The 26,413-nt window shown below is 42.4% G+C and overlaps 1 protein-coding gene across 3 annotated transcripts in view; it reads left to right on the top strand.

Annotated features, from left to right (window-relative positions):
• UNC80 (unc-80 homolog, NALCN channel complex subunit) overlaps positions 1-26,413 on the top strand; it is a 181,778-nt gene that overhangs the window by 87,262 nt on the left and 68,103 nt on the right. For 2 of the 3 annotated variants that reach the window (XM_075000740.1, XM_075000739.1), the window contains exons 24-31: positions 3,263-3,398; positions 5,355-5,488; positions 8,627-8,792; positions 14,655-14,755; positions 16,426-16,623; positions 20,096-20,203; positions 20,974-21,112; positions 25,665-25,846. In XM_075000740.1, coding sequence (XP_074856841.1) covers positions 3,263-3,398; positions 5,355-5,488; positions 8,627-8,792; positions 14,655-14,755; positions 16,426-16,623; positions 20,096-20,203; positions 20,974-21,112; positions 25,665-25,846 — 1,164 coding nt within the window. Of the gene's footprint in view, positions 1-3,262; positions 3,399-5,354; positions 5,489-8,626; positions 8,793-12,865; positions 13,070-14,654; positions 14,756-16,425; positions 16,624-20,095; positions 20,204-20,973; positions 21,113-25,664; positions 25,847-26,413 lie in introns of all 3 variants that reach the window. The other variant, XM_075000738.1, reaches the window with a different exon arrangement.

The following is a 26,413-nucleotide window of genomic DNA, read 5'->3' as shown; positions in this document are numbered from 1 at the left end:
ACCAGGCATCAGCCACCGAAAGAGTAGTCATCCAGTTCCGAGCCATCTGCATCTAGGCAAGCATTTTGAAAACCTGGTTGAGGGCCAGATAGCTCCAAATTCTCCACAGCCCCTCACTGTCACTTCTATCCCATTTGGAGACTGTCTTTTATTCAGTCTGGGGCACCACGACATTGGAAAAATCAATACTGGAGATTGTGTGAAATGAGTTCCGGACATTGCCTGCTATTTTTTTCAATCTCACCTACCCAGCCTCCTTTCCTGTTCCTCTTCAGGGACCCATCTCCCAGGACTGCCCTTATGCAGGAAATAAACCACCTCCTGCAATTTGGGGTGAAAGGGTATGGGCCACAACAGCACTGGGATAGTGAGTTTTATTCACGCTATTTTGTCACAGTGAAGAAAACTTGAGGATAGAGGCCCATCCTGGACCTGTGAAAGTTGAACAAGTCTGTTTGCACACAACATTTCAAGACGGGTATGCTCACCACTGTAATCCCATCACTGGAGAAGGGAGATTGATTATTCACCCTCAACCTCCAAGGCGTGCCTCCCTCTCACAGAAGATTTCTTCACTTGATAATCAGCACTCACCATTTTCAATACAAGATCCTCCCCTTTGGCCTTTCTATTGCCTGCCCCGAGTCCTCACAGCTGCCTTGGCGTATCTCTGCATATTGTGAATCATCATATTCCCTACTTAGACAACTGCCTCAAAAAAGACTCAGCTTCCCAGAGTGTCACAGAAGTTGTTGTTTTCACTACAAAAATCTTTACCAGCCCCAGCCTGCAGCTCAACCTCCAAAAATGCGGGCTGAGCCCAGGTCAGCCCCTTGAGTTTATCAGCATTCACTTCAATGTACCATAGCAACAGCATTCCGTCCTCAACAGTGGTTACTCACACTCTCAGATCTCATCTCAACCACACAAAACAGTTCACAAACAACAGCCAGACTATGCCTACAGTTGCTAGGACATATGACAGTAGCCACATTTGTAGTTCGGCACACTGTCACCCCATTGGCAAACAGCTGTCTCATACCAATCAGAATCAAAATATCTCTGTTGCTGGACAAACCTGAGCAATGTTTGCATTGGAGTCCCCTTCCAGCAAAGCATGCCAACAATATGGATGTCCCGCTAATCGGCTGCGGTGCATACCTCACATAGCATACCATCTAGGTGTGCTGGTCTCCTGAGGAGTCCAAACTTCATATAAATCTCCTGGAGTTTTGAGTGGTCCGCAGTGCCTGTTACACCTTCCTGCCCTTCGTCTGCAACAAAACAGTACAGATCTTCACAGGCAACGTTACATTACAATGTTCTATATCAAGTGCTGGAGTAGACCCCACTCTTACACACTGCACAGAAGCTGTACATGCTCTGCATAGAAGCTGATCCACTTTGGGAATGGTGCAGTCCCCACAAGATAGACGTAGTAGCAACCTGCTTTCAGGGTGAACACACATCACAGTGGACAACCTCAGTGGACATATCTCACCAACACATGAATGGGAGATGAACTCCAAGATCCTGGCCCACCTATTCAAGACTTATGGCTACCCCACAGTGGACCTCTTTGCAGCTAGCTGCAATGCCAAACGTCCACAATACTGCTTCCATTAAGGTCTCGGCCTTCACTCTCTAGGTGATGCTTTCACTGTCCAATAAGTGCCCCACTTTGACATTCCCTTACAAGTCTTACAAAATCTAGTTTTGTGGGAGTAAGGGAATATTGAAGTGAGGTGCTTATTTTAAGCTGCCCGCGTCTACACTGTCAATCTGCAATTTGAAGTCTGCACTTTCAAATTCGTGCAGCTGTCATTATGCTAATGAGTTGTTGAATATGCACATTAGTGCCTCATTAGCCTGTTTTGAATTGCCTCATTACCATGCCACCTCCGATGGGAGGGGACGAGTGTAGAAGCAGCTTCAGTGTATGCAGAATGCTTACATTCGATACACAGAACTAAGCTGTTCTGGAAATCCTCCAGCACTTCACGTCCACCGCAGAGAGGCCTCAGGGAGAAACAATCCCTAACTAACAACTATCCGCATGGATGTTGGAACACATCTGACTCTGTTACCATAATAGTAACCAACAACCTCTAACAGCCCTGCACACGCACTCTATCAGGACCATCCATAGCTGCATCAAATACTTAGCTGAAAAAATGTTCCCATAACTGACATTGGAATGAGCCTTGATCATATCTATTTGTGGCAGCTTTTCTTTCTCAGTATCACTTCAACCTAGAGATAAATTACGTGCCTCTGGTGGATCAATTGTGAGATTCAGAGGGTCTGAAAAATCAGTGTTAGTTTGTTTCTCAGGAATATCCTCTAAATCGAAGCGCATTCAAGTGACAAATTGTTATTAAAACAAAGAAACTTCTGCTGCTTGCTGTTCTACAAAATGATGCAGTGCCCTCAGAACCTCAGCTCATTGAGTAATGAGGGCATGAGAGTGTTTTTATTTATTTGACTGGAGAATTATTTTTAGGTTTGTTTTCCTCCAATGGAAATGTCTCTCTCTTCTCTTTCTCTATCCTAGCTGCTTATTTGTCTCCCATCACTGTATTTATCTGTGTGCCTCACAACCTGTAATATATTTACCCTCCCAACATGCTGTAAAGTTGGGTAGTGCTATTATTATTTGATAGATGGGAACTGAGAAATAGAAAAGCTAAGACCAAATTTTAAGAGTTAAGGTGCTGAACTCCCATTGAAATCCATGGGAGTTAAAGGCCTACGTGTTTTTAAAAATCTGGGTGTAAGTGCCCAAGGTCATCCAGGAAGTCTCAGGTGGAGCAGAGGATTCAGTCCAGTCTCCTAAGTTCCAAGCTGTGTCTGAACCACCAGACCATCTGTCCTCATCAGGAAATTTTCAGCAGGAGGATGGCATATATCACTGCTTAATTCTGATGAAAAAAATAGGGAGGGGAAGGATGAGAATTCAGGCAAAATTTCTGCTGAGTTCCCTCCTCCAGTGTTTCAACCAAATATATGTTTTTTTCAAATTTTGATAACGTTTCAACAATTATGGCCAAAAAATGGAAGCAAATATTTGCAGTTTATTTGGTGATGATTCCACCCAACTCCAACCCATAGTTTTCTCAATTGCTGTAGCGATTTAAAAAAATGCCAAAATGTTTTGTTCTTAACATGAAATTCCCAGCGCTCTCAGAATGGATAAGGTCCAGGTGCGTTCCCTCCGGTCCTCATTTCCTTGTGCTTTCTTTTTCTTCGTTCCTGTTGGCAGGCAATTGGCATCCGACTCAACGAGCTGTGCCACAGTGAGAGTGAGAGCCCGGCCAACCTGTTGGGCCTCATTTATGATGATGAGACCAAGCGGAGACTGAGAAAGGAGGATGAGGAGGAAGACTTTTTAGATGACAGTAAGGAGACTCCCTTTACTACAAGAACCCCCGCTTGTAAGAATCTCTGCTTTAGGAGCACTTAATTTTCTTCTTCTCTTTCACATTCTTGCCACTCAGCTGTATTCCCCACCAATTCCTTTCCCCTTCTTTCTGTGCCTGGATATAAAATATACCACAAGCAGAAGCAATAAGAGACAAAAGAATAGAATATCATCAAAGACACAGGGGAATGAGTTGCAATTACTGTTGCTTGTGAATGTAAATAAAACTAATCAGACTTTTATTTCTAGGCATAAGTCTGTACGCCATTCAAAGACATCCTTGGCACAAAAAAACAAAAATAAAACATTGTTTGCAAAATCAGCTACATCTGAATTTTCTTAATATTGAAGGACGGGATCTTCAGCTGGTGTAAATTGGCCTGGCTGTGCAAAATATTTTTGATTTCAGTATTTTAATTTCTGTGTATTGATTCTAACACATAAATGTACTGAGGCAGTACAGAGGACATCATTAAAAACATTCAACATACAAAATCTCTGAAAAAAAATTGACATTCACAGATTCTGAAAGTAAATAGCTATACAAATTTTGATGTGCTCTGTAATCAGAATAAAGTCAAATCGCATACAGACTATAGGTAAAGGTAGCAGTAGACATTGTATCCTCTCCAAACACCATTGTATATGTATGTGCTGTAATGTACTGATGTGTGTGTGTGTGTGTGTGTGTGTGCATACTACTGTTTTTCCACTAACTGTGGTACAGTATATTAGTGCTGTTTATGTATCTACTGACTTTCTTTTTGTGGTTAAGAAACTGATCTTTTCCCAGCATAAAGGCCACTCTGCTTAAGGCAGTGGCATTCTATTTATGTGAAATCAGTCAGAGAGAAGAGAATCAGGCCCTCGGTGTCTGAATTTTCTTCTTGCACTTTATAATATGCATTTAGCCCATCCCTAGGTGACATCTGTATTCGTTCTGTAGAGCAAAGTTGCAGGCCTGCTGACTTGTTTAGTCTTCTGGACAGTTATTAACAGTATGCAAAGAACTTCTATGTTGACTATTTACAACAATGTGTACAATTTTTAAAAACAAGTATGACAGTGATGCTACCCTTTCCCAAGGTTATTGCCATGATAACCTCACTTATGCTGGCTGCTGATTTCTTAGGTTTGAGTTCATGTTCATTGAGGACACAAGTTCAGCCATAAGTGGAATCCGTTTGATTGAATGCAAAGGTTTAAAGGGCATAAAGTATTTGTTTTGAAATCTGTTATGCTAATATACAGTATTGTGTGTCGAGTTTATATTTTGAGACCTCTTCTAGTTAGCGGATGTTCTGATAACAACATACCACACAGAGGCCGTGTCTACACTAGCCAAAAACTTTGAAATTGCCATGCAAATGGCCATTTCGAAGTTTACTAATGAAGCGCTGAAATACGTATTCAGCGCCTCATTAGCATGCGGGCGGCTGCGGCACTTCAAAATTGATGTGGCTTGTCCAGACAGGGCTCCTTTTCGAAAGGACCCTGACTACTTTGAAGTCCTCTTATTCCTATCAGCAGATGGGAATAAGGAGACTTCGAAGTAGCCGGGGTCCTTTCGAAAAGGAGCCCCATCTGGACGAGATGCGTGGCGGCAAGCTGCGTCAATTTTGAAGCGCCGCGGCCACCCGCATGCTAATGAGGCAGTGAATATGTATTTCAGCGCTTCATTAGTAAACTTCAAAATGGCCATTTGCATGGCTATTTCGAAGTTTTTGGCTAGTGTAGATGTAGCCAGAATGTGGGATTTGTGCTAACAGATACATGTATTTGTGGATCTGTCCTTTTAATATTAGAAAAATAATATAGAATTTAATCATAACGCTTTTCACATGCACCTTGCATTGTGCATCATGTGTGTCCATCAATTCTTGGTATCATTTTATATCATGTGTTCTCTTACCAAACAAATCTCGTTTCCTAGGCACTGTAAACCCTACCAAATGTTGTTGCCCTTTTGCCCTGAAGATGGCAGCATGCCAACTTCTCCTGGAGATCACCACTTTCCTTCGAGAGACCTTTCCCTATATGCCGAGGCCACGTACTGAGCCTCTCGTGGTAAGCGAGCCACAGGTATTAGAGATGGAGACGTTTCCATGAGGTTATTTTCCTCATAAATCTGATGGAGAGGATAGAAGAGTAGCAGGACTTTAATAGTGATGAAGCTTCCACAGAAGATTGAACAATTGAAATGTACCATTCCCATTATTTTTAATGAGAGTCTTGGACCCAAATCTCAGTATGTCACTAATGACAATTTACCTGACAGTCCTAACTGATGAGGCATCATGGTGATTAGAGTTTGAAATTGGTTGCTAGAAAATTTTACAGACCTCCAATGACCTGAATCATCCAGACACTGCAGCAAAAGAGAAAATCAGCATGGCTTGTTGTTGATATTTTTACCACATAATAAATGACAGCGTTACATAACCAGGGGGTCTCAGAGAGGAAAATGCATCTTACTATAGCAGATAGATTCAAAGTAAGAACACCCTGGTAATTAGGATCCATAAAGATCTATGTCTTTGAGCCAGACAGAAACGCTGATTAAAAATTTTTCAAACTCTGCCATGGGAAAGAAGAGGTGGACCATTTTGTATTGTGAAGCCAGACAAAAATTTAGTCTCGTGTAACTGTTTGTCAGAAATATTAACATTGGTCTGTTTGAGTGTTATAAAAGAACTGAACATTTATGGCTCCATGATGTTCAGAAGCTCATGTGAATTGAATAATATGTTTTGAGTTAGAATGTGTCCATGGAGGTTTCTTTGCACAAAGAAAACTTTCTGGCATGCTTGTGCTTTTAAATAGAATTGGGTTTATGAAGATTGGTTCCTTTTAGTTGTTGCTGCTGATAAAGCCAGGTTGCTAGTTGAACAGTTTTTTGCACGCACAAACCTGGGTAAGAGCCAGAGTTAAGTCTGCAGACTACAGTGAAAACACCCTGAATGAAACACAAACAGTCCTGTAGCGCTTTAAAGACTAACAAAATAATTTATGTGATGAGGTTTTGTGACACAGACCCACTTCGTCAGATCTGGAAAATTCTGATAAAAGTAAACTGACATGATGAGAGTTTAACAGAAAGATAGAAAAAAAAATTAAATGAAAACTGATGAATCAGCTACATAGGACAGAAGTGGGGAGGAGAGGAGGAAGAAAATTTTTTACTGCAAGTGTCTATTAAGTTAAGAGAGTTGCCTGAGATAACTATGAATATCAAAGATGTGGAAACTGCCATTGTAATGTGTAAGGTAATTGATATCTTCGTTGAGACCAAGGTGTAAAGTAGCAAACTTGAGAATTAACTCCAATTCAGATGTCTCCCTTTGTAATCTGGTGTTAGAGTCTTTGTTTTAGAATGCAGGTTTTCACGTCTTGAATGCTATGGCCTGCTCCACTGAAAGGTTCACTGACAGGTTTATATGTATTTGGATTCCTAATATCTAATTTGTGTCCATTAATTCTTTGGTGGGGTGATTGTCCAGTTTGTCCAATATACATAGCAAAGGAGCATTGCTGGCACATGATGGCATATATTACACTGGTGGAGGTACAAGACTATGAGCCCCTGATTGTGTAACTGATGTGGTTAGGTCAAGTGATGGTGTCTGCAGAGTAAATATGTGGACAGAGTTAGCAATGGGGTTTCTTTCAGGGAAAAGTTCCAGGATTAGTATTTCTCTGGTAGGGTGTGTGGTTGCTAGTGAATGAGTGGTTGATGTGGAGATTAAGCATTTGCAGATTCCGTGCATGTCAGTGGAGTCTTGTCTAGATTGAAGAACTATATCATCTGTTGGACCATTTAGTGGGGGGGTTGCAAAGTGTTCCACCTGCATGCTAAATGTTTTAAGTGGTTTAATTTCTCTCATGCCATGCAACTACACCTGTTCAATACCCTTAAGTCTCTGATGTTTCCACTCTTTTATATGTTTGTGTGTGGGTGGATGTGTTCGGGAAAGTTCACATTTTTAAAAGCAGCTTTTAATGTAACAGAACCCCTGTTAACTCCCAGCAACTTCAGCAGGAGTTACAGGTGTGCACCCGGGGCAAAATCTTCTGAGTCTTAGAAAGAAAACTGATAGTTCCTCACAGTTAACATTTTGGATTGCTTTAAGGCAGGTTACTACAAGGGAAGTTATTAGGCAGACTGTTAACCAAATTTGAACCACCAGATACTTTTGAACATACCTCTCAGAATCTTTTTTGAACTTGTTATCATTATTGGTATTGTCTTTGTATTATTTTCTCTGGAATCTGGTTCTTGATTATAACTTCACCAAGAAATTTGGACCTTGACAAACTCTGATTACCTCTCCTATACTATATCACCTCTTCTTTTGGTAAGCCTCATAAATAACGCACCCATAAATGTTTTCATGCTGAACACTCTCAAAGAGATCAATTTCACCAAACAGATGTGAAAAAATTAAAAATGAATGGGATTTTTTAACTGTACTCACTTTATGGGCTTCTCAGCAGCTTTCTGAACAAAACCCTAAGTTATGAACATGCTCTTTTTTCAGCCTCTGCCAGAGGCAAAAATAAGCTGGTGTGCCACTCCAGCAAGGTGCTGGCTGGCACTGGGGCAACTCTGCTGCTAAGGAGGTGCAGTGTGCTCCCAGCATGGTTTCTGGGGCTCTCCTGCAGGCTGCTGCACAAAGCAGTAGGCAGCCAGGAAGGGTTTTCACCAGGCAGGTGAAAGGGGCTGGCTGTGGGCGTTCTCTCCCACTGTTCCAGGACTGTCCCAACCCCAAGTCTCTCACCCTCAGGGTGCCATTTAGAAAAGGCAGTGGGAGAGGAGGCCTGAAGCTCCACCCCTTCCCAGAGATTTGTATCAGACTGTTATTTTCTGTTCCCCTTCATGATTGGCCAATGGGAACAGCAGGGTGAAAAGCTTCCAGGTTCTAGCCAGTTAACCTGAAAGAAGGGACTTAGCACACTGATCATCTTTAATCAGATTGCCTATAGATCAAAGGTCCAATTGATGGTAGCTATTGATATATTCCAGCATAACAATATCTTCTTACATTGAGTATACAGTAGTTGAGATCCAAATTCAATTGGGATTTGAATGTGTGTCAGTGTAGGTTAGAGGTGAAGAGATTAGGTAGAGTGAAAATTTAGAAAGAGGATTCCCATTTGAGGGCATTTCTTGCTTTTCACATTTCTGTTTTCCACATGATGTTACAGGATCTGGAGAGCTGCAGGTTGCGTTTGGACCCTGAGCTGGACAGACACAGGTATGAAAGGAAGATCAGTTTTGCTGGGATTCTGGATGAAAATGAAGATTCGAAAGACTCATTGCACAGCAGCAGCCATACCCTCAAATCTGACACCGGCTGCGAAGAGAAGAAAGGTTTGTCGGCAGAGTGAAGCTTTCATGTTCTCAGGCTTGTTATGTGATGATGTATTTTATGTCTCTTCATTTCTGTAGACTGTGTTAAAAACAGGAAGCCATAGAGCCACATGGCTTGAATAATTTTTGAGCACCTTTCAAAAGCAATGTTGCACGTGCTATGTGTGAAAAGCAAGGATTTCTAAGTCATCAGGATAATGCTATTAACAGAACAGGGGTTCTAAAAAGCAAACGGTATAAAAACAGTGGTACCGTTTGGTTAATACTCAGTTAGAAGGAGTGTTCCCTATAATTTTTTTCATCCCTGGGCAGAATAAAGTTTGTGATGTGCACCAAGGCATGGGTGGATGTGTACCACCAATAGAAACACATGCTGCTGGCTGTGGTTGGCTGTGGGCACTGTGCTAATCAGCTGGGTGCAGCACCTGAATGTCTCCTGGCCAACTGCCCAAGCGCTCCGCTTACAGGGAACGCTGGTTAGAAGTATCAGTATTTGATCTGATTTTTTCATTTTCAGATAGTATTCTTCAGTGTGGGATAAAAACCACACATGGGCTGAAAGATTGGACCCTTCTGTAAAAATCCATACTTATTCAAAGGTCATGGCATTTAGCAGAATTAGTGATTTAATGCCTGACCTCTTTCGGTTCTTTACTACCACATGAAAAACACATATCTATGTGGCTCTGGATGGCTAACAAGTTAATATTATCAACATATTGTGTACTGTAAAAGCAAAGCTCAAGCTCACTGTGTTTGCTGAGGGCAGCAGAATGTTTTCTGTTTTGAAACCATCTCATGCAACCCCCCCATAATATCTGATGGTACAAGTGTTGCAATACAATATACAGTCAGTAGTTATTTGACATTAGAGACTGAATACTCTGGACAGTTACCTGTTGATGGTCCAGTTCGTGTTTTAGCTTAGAACATTTGCAAAGCAAACTGTATAAAATTTCTTTCATAAAAGACATGTAAAAATTCTGTAACAATGTTTCTAAAGGGATGGAACTTACGATTTTTGATCTTATGAAAAATTATACTTGTGTGCTAAACAATGCAGCACCAACAGTATCCAGAGTTGTCGCTTACTTTTGAAGTCAGCCATGAGATTTACCTTGGATATTAAGGGCTTTGGATCAGGCCTGTATTCCATTCATGTTCATGAGGAGCTGTAATGATTCCATGCACAAGTAGATACATTCATATATGCAGTGCTTTTTTTGTGCTGGGACTTGCCAGTGCTGAGTATCTTCACCTCGGCAGCCCCAGCTTCAGGACTGACTGGAGGACAGGTAGGGAGCCATCTGAACACCAGCAACTCTTCTTTTTTTTTTTTCCACAAAAAGAGCGCTGCATATGGGTATTGTTTCCAAAAGTCATGTGTAATACTGCTTGCAAAGGTGTATGGAATTGCACAGCTACTCACAGTGAAGGCAGCTTCCCATCAAGCTGCAGATAGAACATAAGAATGGTCATACTGGCTCAGATCAAGGATCCATCTAGCATAGCTTCCTGTCCCCTAACAGTGGCCAGTGATAGGCACCCCAGAGGGAATGAACAGAACAGGCAGCTACCAAGTGATCCATCTCCAGTTTCCTATTCCTAGCTTCTGACAAAGATTCTATTCCACCCTGTCCTGATTAATAGCCACTGGTTGACCTATCCTCCATATATTTATTTAGTTCTTTTTGAACCCTGTTAAAGTCATCTTGAATATTTCGCATATAACCTACATCCTTTTCTACGTGACTCTTGTTAGCAGCCACAGAATGCACAAATCCCCAGAATTTGACATTGCCAAATAAATCAGGATGAGACATTCCTTATGATTTAGATGGATACAACTTTAAATTTTAAAAAGACTTCCATAGCAACTGCCTGTAACCACTTTGTGCTGTGATGCCATCAGATCTTCTGAGGAGAGCAAGGTTAGGCTGGCAGAGTGTGTGGATAAGAGGCATTCTCAAAACATTAGGTGCTGCAGGAAATGGTGGTGGTGACAACATATCATTAGATGTGCCCCTGCATGGTTACTGTGCTGTTACAAGCTTTGGGACACACATGTGAAATATTTGTCTCCCAAGACTTGTTCCAGTATGTTCTGCCTAAATACATTCCTGGTGCTGTTTCTAAAGGGCATAGGGATCCATCCTCACTCCTTGCTATAAGGGCTAATAAAATATTGCTGAGCTACTACATTGCACCCAGAGGCAGCTGTATTTTAGAGGTGTGAAATGTGATCCCTGGATAGAGGCTACATTTCAGTTTATACACTACCAAAGTGCTTTAAAATACTTTGTACTGCAATATGCTGAACAAATATATGATTTTTGTAATTTTTTTTTCTGGCTATAGCCTACTCTATTGGGAATATACATAAGATAAAACATAGCAGATACAAAGACATCTTTCTGAATCTATCATTGTCTAGCTGAAAATTGTTGTTGTGTGACTGTAACTAATTTTTTCTCACCTGCAGTGACAAAAGGACAGTATCTTTACCCCCAGTTTCTTTGACAAGTACTAATTCCTTTCTTTCCTTTCATCTGCTCCTGAGTGGTAGTTTCTTTGCTTGATTGGTCAACCCAGATGTGTCTTAACAGCTAAGCAAACACTACGATTTTACTATGTCTAATCTGCCACAGGTAGGTCCAAAGCATAGATGTACCAGTTTAGATTAATTTACTCCCCAGAAAGTTTTATGTACTAATTGTGTGCTAAGAAGTTTCTACAGACTTCATAAAATATGGCTAGGTGTGCCAAAAGAGCTGTGCATTTCAGGGAAATCTAGCCAGCTTTGCTGGGACTGAACAGAACCTAGAAAACTGCACTGAGTCTCAGTTCAGTCACTGAGAGAGAGATTCTCAAATCACTCAACAATGATTTGTCCAGTTGACAAATGAGCTGTGTTGATTAGCTTCTGAAAGGAGACTTATTCAGGCCTATTCCATCAGTAGGAAGTTAGCCACAAAAAGGGTCTTGTGCATGGTAGGAGGTTCTAAAGCTGGGAAAATAAGGGGGATTTTCAAGGCTCAGAAGGTTCATTTTTCAAGTACAAATGTAATTACATTTATATATTTTCCTTACCTGTTTTATACCAAAAGGTTTACACCAGTCCAGTCTCTATAGTGCACCAAAAGGTGATCTTATTTGTTCTTCTCTGAATAGATCAACAGCTTAATGACTGAGTGTTGCAACATTTGAACTCATGCGCTGCCATTGTTTTGCCTTTGAAATAAGAGGAGAATAAAATGCAAGTGATTGGTGCTTTGAACATTGAACCATTTCATGTTTGTGCTCATCAGAAACAAAAAAGTGTCAGTAGATGTACTTTTAGTGCCTGAAAGCTGCTGCCTTGCCGGAGGAAGGGGAAACTACATGCTGTGGCTTCCTTCAAAGCATTCTAATGATGAAGAGTATTATGCAAAGATAGGTATTTATGCAAATATAACTTCCAAGAAGTAATGCGTACTGTGCTACTAATCTCTTGAATGAAGTAGATGATCCTGCTGCAGGGGCAGATCTGGGTTTGCAGACCTTTAGTCAGCCGGAGGGTCAGGAAAACCATGTCTACACGTGGCATTCCACCACTGGTGGACAACAGCTGTTGTATGTGCACAAGTGCAACTTCCAAGCTGAGCAAAGTAGGTCACAATTGGCACCAGCTGAGTCTACGCAACTTTAAGCGGGAATTAACTCTACTAGCGCCAGTTGTGACATTCTTCGTCTTTGCTTGGGGTTTCTCTCGGTGCAGTTTACCCATTTGTTGGACGTCAGTGGTCAAAGTAGGGTTAATCCCAAGTATAAATTAGCCCAGAGCTGATGTAACTTGTCCCCAGGAAAGAAGTTTCTGAGCACATTCCTGTAAAGCATCCCATCCTGAGTGATAGATACAGTTGCAGTGGTGCTGGCTGGCTTTGGAGGGAGCCTCTTGCCCATCTTCCTTGTCAGACATAAAGTTGCTGCAATACAGGCTGACAACAGGGAGTTGGAGGGAAGGGAGGGCTAGGATTTTTTTAAAATGGGGGGAAATTAAGGGGAAAAAGTCCTCTTTTATTCTTTTAATGCAGTTTCCAGCAGGAAGATCAGGATAGGAGGCTCCCGCTTGCTCCAGATTAAAGGAACCCGCAGTTTCCGGGTGAAGAAGGGGGGTTCCCTGTCCAGCATTCGCCGGGCCGGCAGCCTAAAGAGCACCAAGTTATCACGGCAGGACTCAGAGTCTGAGAATGAGGAGCTGCAGCTGTCCCACAGCAGGGACACTGTCACTGACATAGGTAACATAGATGAGATGGGCTAAAAAGGGAGTGGGGCTGTTAAGCAGCATCCAGATTTTGAAATGATTAAGCAGGTCCAGAAACAATAAATAAACATAAAGAGGCATTAGAACAGGAGAAATCTCTAGCTCTCTGAGTTAAGCAGCTGTCTTTTTCCTCCTCAAGGATTGCATAAACTAACATCCAAGAAGGCCAGAGTTTAAACCTTGCCATTGGTGCACACTGAAATGTAAATTCTATTCCATAGAAAGATTTTCAATTTAAATATCAGCATTAGCATAGAGACTCTTAAAATACTAGCATTTACTGGACTGCCTGCAAATTCATGGTGTGCTTAGGAGGAGACACATACATGCAAATCATATGATAATATAGATACATAACATTTACAAAGCATAATATATATGTATGACATTGTCTTTTATATGTGTATATATATATATATCTATATATCATCACATTTTCCATATTTTATTGTCCATGATAGTAGATATTGCATATGTATACAAGCATATTTTATATTGTATGATAGTATATGTGTGTACATTTTATATTATATATAATATCATATAATATTCTAGACATATATGTCATATAAGAGTGCAATAGAATATAAAATTATTTTATATACAATGTCTGCCTTCAAAAAATTAGTCCTTATACATTTATTTTATGGAAACCAAATAAACTCCACATCACAAAAGATCCCCATCGTGACTGGCACAAAGTGATAAGGAAACCAACAAAGATGTCAACGATTGGTTAATGACCAAGGCTGAACTAACATATCAGCTTCTGAGGCCCTTCTGACCTTGTTGGCTTGTCCAGGCTATACTTCTCTTGTGGATAAATAGGAGAACTAACTCCTGATCTGGATACCTTTGCAAACCATAAATGCTCTTAAAAAAGAAAACGAAGACAGAACTAACTTAAGTCATGCCATTAATGATAATCATGGGAAAATGCCTCCAAAAGCAACTTCTGTTCTAAAATGTGGGCATTATGGAAGACCCCTAGTGGCTGCCAGAAACACTGGGGTCAGTTCAGTGACAAGTCTGAGTTCTCTCTCTTGTCCAAGTTCTATACGTTAGCGTGCATAAAGTGTGGATTTTTCCCCCTTTCAACCCCATTTAGACTGTTGTCTTTTCATGGACATTTAATAAGTGAGATTGCCTTGTGGTGGCAGCAGCAGCAGCAGGCTGATTCCACTTCAGGTTGCATTTTTGTTGATGTTTTTAACCACAGAGTTAAGTCAATGCAGATAATTGAACCAGCAATTTGCAGCATCTTAGTGATGCAAGGCATTTTTTTCCAACAATTTTACTCTTTCCCTGTGCTCCCAGAAAGGGAACAGTACTCACCACTGACTACTTGGCAAATTGATAGTGAATGGTGCTTGTAATTGCCAGTCCAGCAAATGGCAAGTCGGGGGTGGGTTCCAAATACAGTCAATGTAATACAACAGGTTCTGTGTACTGTGGTTGGTCTTAGCAAAGCTGCTCTGGCTTACAAGCACTATCCCTAGCTTTTAAACACATGGGTAGCTTCAGAAACGACTACATTTTGGGGTATTTTTCTTTTGAAGAAGGGAGCCCATGGAGTGCAAGTGAGCCCAGCATTGAGCCTGAAGTGCTGAGTAACACAGGCACAGAGGAGAATTACCATCGAAACATGTCATGGCTGCATGTAAGTACAGATCCCTTGAGATGCTCTCAGACCTAGCACTTTCGGCTTTCAAATGAATGATTATGATACTCTAGTCGCAACTGTTCTTAATTAGCATAGCATCAGGGCTTTAAAGCGTTTGTAGGCTGCAGCTGTTAAAGAGTGGCTGCTCTCCATCTGTAAAATGGAGATAATACTTCTTTCCTCCCACCAATTGTCTGTCTTGTTTCTTTCGAGTATCAGCTCTTTGACCAGGGATCACCCCTTGATATGTGTATGGCACTTAACATAGCAGAGCTGCAGTCTCAGTTGGGCCCCATATCTCTACTGTAAGAGCGCCTAATCCGGGTACTTTTGCAAACCGTCAATTCACGTAGAAAGAGAACAGCATTAACGTGAGGTATATGGTCCTATGACCACAGCATCTGAGTGTCTATTTATCTTCACAACACAACAGTGTTGTTGTCTCCATGTTGCAGGTGGGGAAACTGAGATTCAGCTAGACCAAGTGACTTGCTTTAAGTCTACCAGGATATTGAGTCCAGGTCTTTCCCTTTCTGCGGCTGTGCCTGTCTGGTATTTAGTACACATAGATAAAAGCTTGGAGAATTGTAAGGCATGCATGTGGCCGTTAGTGTCATACAGTGACCAACAGGTCTAATAAACAGGAGATTTTTTTGCTGTGTGGAATAAAATCATGAAAAACCTGCTTTATTTAACAGTCATTAAATAATACAATAACAGTATTATTTGAAGGGAGTACCAGGTTCAAGTGCTTTTCTAAGCACAACCATGTTGTTATTCACTTCACCCTACAACGGAGTGCCAAATTGTGATATTCTGACTGCCACAGTTCAGGGAGTAGCTACTGCTCAGTACGAGCAAGGGAATGGACTCTGACCCATTGTGAGCAATAAGATACCGATCTCACTCCAATTTTACCCTGTTGTAACACATTCACATTAGCGTAGTTCCTCCTGATTGACAACATAAGTAAGGTCAAAAGCAGAAATGCAAATTAGAATGTATATAATTTAACCCCCCCCCCATACTTTTAAAGTCCATCTAACGATTTCACGGCGGTCAGACATATGATTTTTGAATGTTTGGAGTTGGCATTGTTGAGTTGCATTATTTTGAAGAGGGGAGTTGTTCATGTACAGCACCTCCCTTCTCACAGGCAAGTGTGTGCTAAGTGAGGGTGGGAGTCCCCTTCCCCACTTGCCTCCCTTCTTTGTTGGCTTTGGGAATTTCACTCTAAGTACTTGGAGCAATAAAGGGTTTATTTATGCCTGTCTTGACCTCTTGATCTGAGGGCACCCTCCAGGGCCCAAGTGCTGCAGAGCTGCTTCTATCCTTCAGGGGTAGCAGGGGCAGGGAGCCCCTAGGAGGTTTCATAGATTGCATACCAGGGGCTGGGTTTATTTCTACTTTGGGAACAGGAGAAGCCCTAATGACCTCCTCCTTCAATGGAACTGACTCAAAACTATGATAGGGCTGCCAGCGTTTAATGATGGTCAAATATTTGACAGTTTCTAACCCTGCTCCCCTGCTTTTTTTAAACTTGGGTCAGTGACAAAACAGTCTTTACATGAAGTGAGAGGAATGCTGGTCAACTTGGGCATTCTCTCACTGCCAGCCTAGCACCCCTGTACTCTGAGTAACTCATACGTACTCCCTTTGGGTTCCAGGTCATGATCCTGCTATGCAACCAGCAGAGTTTCATATGTACCCACATTGATTACTGCCACCCGCACTGCTACCTCCACCACAGCCGCTCCTGTGCTCGCCTCGTCCGAGCCATCAAACTTCTGTATGGCGACACCGCGGATTCACTCCGAGAAAACAATGCACTGAACAGTGTGGCGAGAGGCAAAAAGCAGAAGGAGGTGAGAGGGACAGTGAAAGACCAGCTCGTTATAAGATTCTATACATTAGCTGGAGTCTTTCATGTCAGACTGCAAAAAAAGATAGTGAATGTCACCCAAAGCGTAGCCCCAGTTCAGCAAGTTTGCAACAAACTTTAAATCTGTGACTGTCTCATTGGCTTCTTTTGAACTGGTCTGGTGCTTAAAGTGTGGCAGCTGTTGAAGTACCTCCGTCATTCAGGACCCATAACTGACTGATATATATATACATTCCGACTAAACCAGACTGGATGCAGATCTTCTGAATACAAGTAATATAGTAGTCTTGTAGGAGTCATTCAAATGTTCAAGTGTTAATAACAACCCCTGAACTGGAAGGAGAAATATTTTTGTCCTTGACACTGTTAAATTCCCTTCATATCTCACCAGGGCAGAGATTTCATCATCATCCCTCAGTGGAAATTTTTGCTCTGCAAGTTCACTGCATTTCCTTATCACAGAATAAACTAAACTAGGGGGAGAGGTTGGTGTGCTTGAGGGCAGGGATAGGATCCAGGAAGACCTAGACAGATTGGAGAAGTGGGCCAAAACAAATCTGATGACGTTCAACAAGGACAAGTGCAGGGTCCTGCACTTAGGACAGAGGAATCCCAAGCACTGCTGCAAGCTGGGAACCAACTGGTTAAGCAGCAGTTCTATAGAAAAGGACTTGGGGATTACAGTGGATGAGAAGCGAGATATGAGCCAACAGTGCATCCTTGTAGCCAAGAAGGCTAATGGCATATTGGGATATGATAGTAGGGGCATTGCTAGCAGATCTATGGGGAAAAAAGCAGTCCAGTAGCACTTTAAAGACTAACAAAATAATTTATTAGATGATGAGCTTTCGTGGGACAGACCTGCTTCTTCAGATCATAGCCATACCAGAAGAGACTGAATATTTAAGGCTGTGGTGAACTCAGTCTCATTCCTGGGTCCCAGGTCCTCTGTTTAGTCCACTGGCCCCACCATATGAACCACGTTACCCTTGTTGGGGCAGGGGACAGTCTGGGGGAGAACCTGGTCCCTATCCGCTCACTCTGGGTTCCAGCCCAGGGACCCTGGACAGCTGCTACCTGTGAGGGCTGACTCACTTCACCCTGGCCCCTGCAGCTCCTCTCCCTGGGCCACTTCCCCCAGATGCTTCTCCCTGGTATCCCCTTTGTCGAGTGGTAGTCGTGGCAGGAAGTCCCCTCCTTAGTTTGGCTCCTTCAGCTGACCAGATCCTCCAAGTCTCTGGTGAGGCTCCAGGCTCCCCCCGTGTTGGGGCAGTACAGTCCCCTGGGTTGCTGAGGCTCGTCTCCTCTTTCGTGGCCCCAGGTGTTTCTCTCAGTCTCCTTCCTTCTCCTCACTCGTCTCCCAAACTCGCCTTCACCACCTTTCCCTTGCCCTGCATGGCAAAGAGCTTATAAAGGTAGCCCTGAGTAGGATCAGCTGGCCCTGATTGATTTAGGGCAGCCTACTCCTCAGCTGTTCCTACTCTGGTTGCCAGTTCTGTCTCAGCTCTCTTTTTACTCCTGCCTCCCCTCTCCTGGCCCCACCCTGCCACAGGCACAGAGAACCAAAAATAGTAATCAAGGTTGACAAATCAGAAAAATATTACCAAGGTGAGCAAATCAGAGAGCAGAGGGGCACAGGGGGGTGTCAAGAATTAGATAAAGCCAAGTATGCGTAACAGCCCCTATAATGACCTAGAAAATGCCCATCCTGGTTCAAACCACGTGTTCATGTGTCAAATTTGAATATAAAAGAATGTTCAGCAGCCTCTAGGGGTAGTGATTATTCCCCTTTATTTGGCACTGGGGAGGCTACATCTGGAGTACTGCATCCAATGTTGGACTCCCCATTACAGAAGGGATGCAGGTGCACTGGAGAGTGCAGTGAAGGGCAATGAAAATGACTAGGGGGCTGGAACACATGATTTATGAGGGTAAGATGAGGGATTTGGGCTTATTTAGTCTACAGAAGAGAAGAGTGAGGAGGGATTTCACAGAAGCCTTCAACTACATGCAGGAAGGTTCCAAAGCAGATGTAGAAAGGCTGTTCTCAGTGGTGACAGATGACAGAATGGGGTGCAATGGTCTCAGGTTGTTGGGGGGCAAGGGGAGTTCCAGGTTGAATATTAGGAAAAACTATTTCACTAGGAGAGCAGTGGAGCAATGGAATGGGTTACCTAGAGAGGTGGTAGAATCTCTTTCCCTAGAGGTCTTTAAGTCCCAGTTTGATGAAGCCCTGGCTTAGATGATTTAGCTTTCAGCAGGGAGTTGAACTCAATGAGCTCCTGAGGTCTCCTTTTCCAACCCAATGATATGTGATTAGTTGCCTGTCCACTTAGATTAATGGTTGATTATATGATATGGAACAAAGCACAGAGGAAACAAATTAAAGGATTCAGAATCACTGTTCATCACAATACGAAATTGTCTTCCTGTCCCGTGACACAAATTGCAATGCTACTGTCAGTTATTTCAGCTCAAACACTGAATTTTAGTGCAAAATGCTAAGCTATAGCATTTCATAGTCCATCCCTAAGATTAAAAGGTATCAAACAATAGGTATAAAGACATTGTCACTGGACAACAAGGCATCGGTGCCTACATGCACACAAAGATGGGAATCTTTACATAGGAAAAAGATTAATGCCATTTATTGCCATCTAATACATTTATTTTTATGTATTAGCTCAGTGATTCTCAAACTTTGCCATTCTGTGATTACTCTGGCAGCTCCCCTTCATGAAGCCAGTCTCTAGCTGACACTATGCTCTCATTTAGCAATAGGAAAAGGTCAGAATGGTTGCAACTCTTGGCACCAGTTTGTGACTTCCTTGTGGGAGAGCCCCTGTGTTAGGTTGCCTCCATAAAGTCTAAAGCCACACAACGTGCTGGGGCAACTATGGTGCTCAAAATATTGAAAACAGGCTGACTTCTGGCAGCAGTAAGTCCCACTTCTCATTGTCACTGGGCTTGGTCTGACTCTCAGGCAGCTGAAAATTTGGGTCAGGGTACCCACTGCTGCTTATGTTTCCCTGAGAGGAAAGGAAATTAGTTGATGCATTGATGCAGTAGGCTGTAAACTCACTAGGAGGGGTTTAGATATGGAATTTATATGCTCTTTATTTTAACCTTCTAAAATGCTTGTGTTCTAAAATAAACAACCTTGTAATCTTTAGATGAGCATATTCTGGGGCACTTTCAGGGAATGCTTTCAAATTCTGACATGGCTTATTGCTACTAATCTTGTCAAAGAAAGAAATATTAAAATTAGATTAAAAAAAAAACCTTTAGATTAGGGTTAGCTATGTCATCTTACGGGGTGCTGAATACCCCACCAGAACAAAAGGTATGGACAGCTTCAGATCCACAACTTCAGAATCCACTTGAATTAGATTCACTAGCTTTACAAATTAGATGCCTCAGAGATCATCAGATAACTGAACTCCATTTTTTTTCAGTGCTCAGACAAGTCATGCCTGAGAACTCCCTCTCTGAAGAAGAGGGCAATGGATATCAACTTGGAAGGAAAGAAGGACTCTGGAATGTTGAAATACATCAGGCACCAGGTATTGGCTTTATCACCTACTACAGCCACATGTTGATTAGGGTAGATTCTGCCTTGCCCTTTAAGAGGGTTTACAGTGAGAAAAAGAGGGATTGTGTAAGCTGTGCACAGATGAGAAGAACTGGAATGTGTGCCTACCCCGAGTAACATCTGTGGAAGCAAATGGTTTCCCTAAAATGTGTAGGATGTGGCAAAGAATGAGCTGGAGCAGCTGTTAAAAGAACCTCACCCAAAGATTTTATTCAATACATGCAAATTCTAACCCTTTTAAAAAACTCTGAAGGGACAATGGAAAAGGAAAGGAAGTTTAGTCTCTGCCTTTGCCTAGGTATATTCATGCCTCAAATAAAAGGATATAAAAATCATGTAATTAGAAATTAGTTGTGAATTTGCTACCATAGGGGTTTGTGAAGATTTGTGCATGGATATACATAGCAGTGCATGCGCTGCTATATTTGCTTTTCTTTTTTCTGTTTTATCAACATTTTAGTCACTGGGTCAGTGATCCGCAAAAATAACATAGGGCTTGGAGAACTGGTCACACAGCATAGTTAACAAATAGCAGATAGTCAAGATGAACAGTTTGCAGACAGTGAACTGGCATATGCTCATATATAAGAATGATATGCTCATATCAGGTTAATGGAATTTGCTAGAACCAGCGACCATGGATAATTTGTGATCAGATAAAAGGGTAAAATCAGTGAGTATGGTACTTGTTAACAATAATTTACTCAACTCTGCTATGAAAGGCACTTTCATTTTCTGCAGGTGATGAGCCTGTCTCCAGCGCCTTTGTCACTGTTAATTAAGGCAGCTCCTGTCCTCACAGAAGAGATGTACGGGGACATTCAGCCTGCAGCATGGGAGCTGCTGCTCAGCGTGGATGAGCACATGGCTGGAGCAGCAGGTAAGAGAACCAGACCCAGAGTCTGGTATTATCACCCCAATGCCCACTTGTTGCAGATGTCAGGGCCTTGTGGATCAGCTGCCTATTGGAGGAGGAATCATTGACTGTGTCTGGTATGTTATTAGGGCAACTTATTTCAGTTACACCATACACATCAAGTCACAAAGAGCGGACAGGCAATCTCTTCTTTGGGCATTCCAGCCAAGACATCTTTCTAGTTAGAAAGGTTAAAGGAGAGACCATTCTTCCCTGGTGTGTGCCACAGCCCTACCCCCAAAAGAAACTGCATCAGAAAACTTAATACATTGTTTCTTCAGTGTCGCTAACCCCAAAAGCTCAGAAATCCTGAGATTGGTCCAAAATCCTGCGATATTTAAAACAAAGATGGTATGGTGTATTTTAGTCTGTTTTGGTGTTTGAACTTCCCTTTTTGTCCCCACTACCCCATATATATATATATATATATATATATATATATATATATATATTGGTAACTTTTCAAGATGCCTACCATGAAATGGTCCATGCTGCTGGAGATCTTGCTGGAGGACCCAACTGAGATCATATTATGGAGATGTGTCTAAAATACTATCAGATGGGGTAGAGCTTCCATCTTATCCCTGACCCTTCTAATTAACTGTGTGTATGTCAAGCCCCTCATCTGCTTATCTCACAGCCCATTAATCAGTGTCACTCTAGCCTCAGATGTTCCACTTGCCCAGGAGTCCACTTCTGCTCCCCCTGTGGCTCTAGGGGTTATTTATGCTCTGGCCTCCCCTTACGAGGCTTGGCCTTACAGATTCGTGGGTGGGTGGGTGGGTGGGTGGGTGGAAGATAAACAGAGAGCAAATTGACCCAGTTTTCACAGGGGAGTGGAGGAAGTGGAGTCCTCCTGATCTGCTGGGCTCTTTCTGCTCCCCCTCCTCTCCCATGAGATTGATGCAGCTGCTGTCCTACCCAAACTCCTCTTACCTCTTGAAATGAGTCTGCGGCAGAGATCTCTACCTGCTTCCTGGCAAAGCTCTGTCTGGCTGCTCTTTCTTAGGAAGCAGGGAAGTGAGGAAGGCAGCCAATTACAGGGAGCTCACCATGGGCAGAACTAAAATTTGTTTGAGGGTTGGAGCTCATTGTGAGACTATTTTCAGCCTTGGCTAAAATCCCATGACTCAGGAGAAGATGGAGCATTGATAGAGCTATGCCCATGCTGTGACACGTCAGACTGTGAAAAACAGTACTACCTGGTGAAACCTGACCTAACATTATCTATTCCTTAAATATTAAAGCAGTGTAGCTTTAACTCAGTTGCCTAGCTCTGGGTTGTAGCTTATGACAAAATCCCACTGCCAGTTGCAGATGTACCATGGCACCAATAGCTCCATGGCACTGGGCCCAAGATCAGGAGGGCCCATATCTGTCACTTCTTCCCTGCTGCACTGTGCACTGGGAGCCTGCAGAGTGTGATGGGGGCTGGGAGCCTAAGGTACTCTGGGAGCTGTAGTTCCTTGGTCAGCTGCCTGCCTAGAGAGCAGGGAAAGGACTACATTTTCCAGCATTTCCTTGACTGCTACCGACAGGAAAGGGATGATGTGAGACTGATGTACAGCAGCTTGCTGTGAAGAAGGAGCTAGCTGCTGGATGTGGGTGGTACAACGAATGGGGAACCTGTGTGTGTAAAGAGTATAAGGTTCGGGCCCAGGTCTCATCCTCAGAAGCCTTCCCTGGACTGAATTAGGGATGCTGGTGGCCTTGGCTGGCTGGCTTCACAGAAGGAATTGGGTGCACTGACTGGACAATGCACCTCTGTCTGAAGCCTAGCATGAGGGGTATGTGGAACGCAGCAGGAGAAGTTAGTAAGATAAGTAAGAGAGGGAAAGCTGTACTAGAGGGCCTGGCCATCTTTAGGTATGATACCAGGCACACCGAAGGATTTGACTCAATTTCTACAGCCATGGAAACAGAAATTGCTTTTCCTTTCCAGATTTTTTTCCTAGTATTCAAGAAGGGGAATCTTCTTGAACACAAGAGTGCTCAAGTTCAATTTGGGTAGCTGTTACATCATTTCTCCAAAATCAAATACTGACCCACTGTAATTTGTTGTACAAAAGGTAGGATAAACTTGGGCAGCAAATGCTAGCAGCTTCCAAGTGCTGACCAGGACCAGAGATGCTGCTTTTAACCACCATTAACAGGCTTTGTTTTGCTTATTGTTAAGTACTTTTAAAAGGAAGATTAGTAATATTGCATTGGTGATTTCCCTTCAGAAACAAAGAGTGGAACAAAAGAACAACACAGGTACCTCAATTTTTCCTCATTATGGCTACGTCTACACGTGAAGCCTACATCGAAGTAGCCTATTTCGATGTGGCGACATCGAAATAGGCTATTTCAATGAATAATGTCTACACGTCCTCCAGGGCTGGCAACGTCGATGTTCAACATCGACGTTGCACAGCACCACATCGAAATAGGCGCTGCGAGGGAACGTCTACACGCCACAGTAGCACACATCGAAATAAGGGTGCCAGGCACAGCTGCAGACAGGGTCACAGGGCGGACTCAACAGCCAGCCGCTCCCTTAAAGGGCCCCTCCCAGACACACTTGCACTAAACAGCACAAGATCCACAGAGCCGACAACGAGTTGCAGACCCTGTGCATGCAGCATGAATCCCCCGCTGCAGCAGCAGCTGCCAGAAGCCCTGGGCTAAAGGCTGCTGCACATGGTGACCATAGAGCCCCGCACGGGCTGGAGAGACAGCGTCTCTCAACCCCCCCGGCTGATGGCTGCCATGGAGGACCCCACAATTTCGACGTTGCGGGATGCAGATCATCTACACGGTCCCTACTTCGACGTTGAAAGTCGAAGTAGGGCGCTATTCCGATCCCCTCATGAGGTTAGCGACTTCGACGTCTTGCCGCCTAACGTCTGAGTTAACTTCGAAATAGCGCCCGACGCGTGTAGCCGCGACGGGTGCTATTTCGAAGTTAGTGCCGCCACTTCGAAGTAGCGTGCACGTGTAGACACAGCCTATGTGGGGCAGTCTTAAAATCTGCTTTTGTATCCAGCTACATTCCCCTCATATCACTGACAGGGAGCCTTTCTGAGCGGGAATGATGCTTGAGATCAAATATGACACATCTCCAGCAAATTTTAACCCATTTAATTTTAATGTTTCTGGTTTGCAGCCTTTTATCCCCTCTTAGATTTAGTTTGTAAGCTCTTTGGGGCAGAAACCATCCTTTCGTGCTATGTGTTTTTACAGCAACTAGTGTTGTGCTGTTCTGGTCTGTGACTAGAGTTCCAAAGTACAGCTGTAATGCAAATGGTGAAGTAAGTTTATAAAATTCAGAAAATTAGATTTAGAACACACTAGAATTACTTGTGGCTCAATCCCTGCAATGTGGTTCAGGACAAAGGGCCCAAACTTGTACTGGGAAGCACTAATATGAAGCTGTGTATACAATTATGGGGTATCTTAGACATATAAAGCAGGGTTCCCAACTCCTCGTTATGTTCTCCGATCCCCAGGAGGCTAAATGTGAAGAATAATTTAGATACCAGAATTTAGAAATCGTTGGCATTTTTGTATACCATCATAACTCCATTGTGACAGGGCTAAAGCAAAGAAAACACAATTATTTCTTAAATAACACTGGCATTGTTTGCCTACAGGCCACTTATTTTCAGGTCTGATCAGTCATGCTTTAGGGCTTGTGTGCAGAGCTCTTCTGTGAGATGCTTAACTCCCTTCATTCCCCCTTATTTCACTTGGAGGCGAGGATGTTCAGCTTCTTTCAGAATTGTTCAGGACCTTGCAGGACTGAAACCAAAATTTTATTGAAACCCTTTTTTATTTTTAATCTAAAAGTTACTGAAACCATTGTAAATATTTGCATTCTGAATCTGTCCGATCCTTTGGGAAGTTAAGTATTCATTCATTTTTTATTAGATTGAAAATTATTAATGGTTGTCATTATTGTGACATTCCCAGTAATTTAGATACTCTCTGTCTACAATTGGAATATTCCTCTTTGCAAATGTGTAAAGTAGGATAAGAAGATCCTGGAATGACAGTCAGAATATCTGGCTTCTCTTCCTGGAATTGCCACTGATTGGGCCTGTGAAGTTCAGGAGCGCACTAAAATGTTATGTGCCTCAGTTTTCCTATTTGTAAAATGCTTTGAGTTGGAAGGTCCTGAAAAAAAATGCTGCTGCTATTGCTTATATGTTACTAATGACGAGAGAGACGTGGACTTAACTTTTTGTTCTAAACTAATCATTAGTGAGATTTTCATTAAAACAAAAGCATCTTCTGTTTTTAAAACACCTTTGATAAAACATTTTTCATGCATAGTTGTTGTGGCTATGATAAGTGGAATGTTACCAGTTCCATTTTATGGAACAAAGCACATTTTGCTGTCCAACTTTATTGCTGATCTGATTTTCTGCGGAGTATATTTTAGAGGTTTTTTTTTTTCTTACCTGACTGCAATTTTATCTTAAAAACAAATACACTCTGAAAACACTCAGCTGATCAAATGTTCACTCTGCAGCTGCCATGTTCCTACTGTGTGCTGTGAAAGTGCCTGAGGCTGTCTCTGATATGCTGATGTCTGAATTTCGTCACCCTGAGACAGTGCAAAGACTGAATGCTGTTCTCAAATTCCATACTCTCTGGAGATTTCGGTATCAAGTCTGGCCTCGGATGGAGGAGGGCGCTCAACAGATATTTAAGGTAGATGAGAACAAACACGATGCATCTCTTTCAGTTTTGGCTTGTAGGACAGATGTTTTGTGACATGATGAAAAGGAACTGGCTTTAAGTCATTTGAGTCGAGTAAAAAAAATTGATTCTGTAGCCAGGTTTGTTGGAAGCAGAAGTGTATAAAAACAGAGACGATTCCACAGAATTCTGGATGGAGATGAGATAAAAATACTTATTAGAAAATAAATATATTGTCACAAATGATTGGCATAGTATAGTAAGATGGAATTCAGGGTAGGGTGGGAGGGCGCGGCAGGAAGGAACTAATTGGTATCTCATACTCTCCCACCAATGTGAAATTAGAAGATGATGCAACATTTCCAGAATTTATTAACAGGAATATCTTGTGCCTGTTACAATAACTAAATGTATTGAACTAAATATATAGGAACTGACTTGGCTAATTAGATGTTTCTTGCTCTAAGCGAGGATGGCAAAATCCATTCTGTCAATATTAATTATAATTGTCTTTGATTAATGAGATTGGCCAGGTGAGTTGTCTATTCACCTTTAACTTCTTGTAAAGATTCTGTTCTC

Source organism: Carettochelys insculpta, chromosome 8 (genome assembly GCF_033958435.1).
Source record: "Carettochelys insculpta isolate YL-2023 chromosome 8, ASM3395843v1, whole genome shotgun sequence".
NCBI classification, from domain to species: domain Eukaryota; kingdom Metazoa; phylum Chordata; order Testudines; family Carettochelyidae; genus Carettochelys; species Carettochelys insculpta.
Note: the sequence above shows the minus strand (reverse complement) of the source record. Positions and strands in the feature narration are given on the sequence as shown.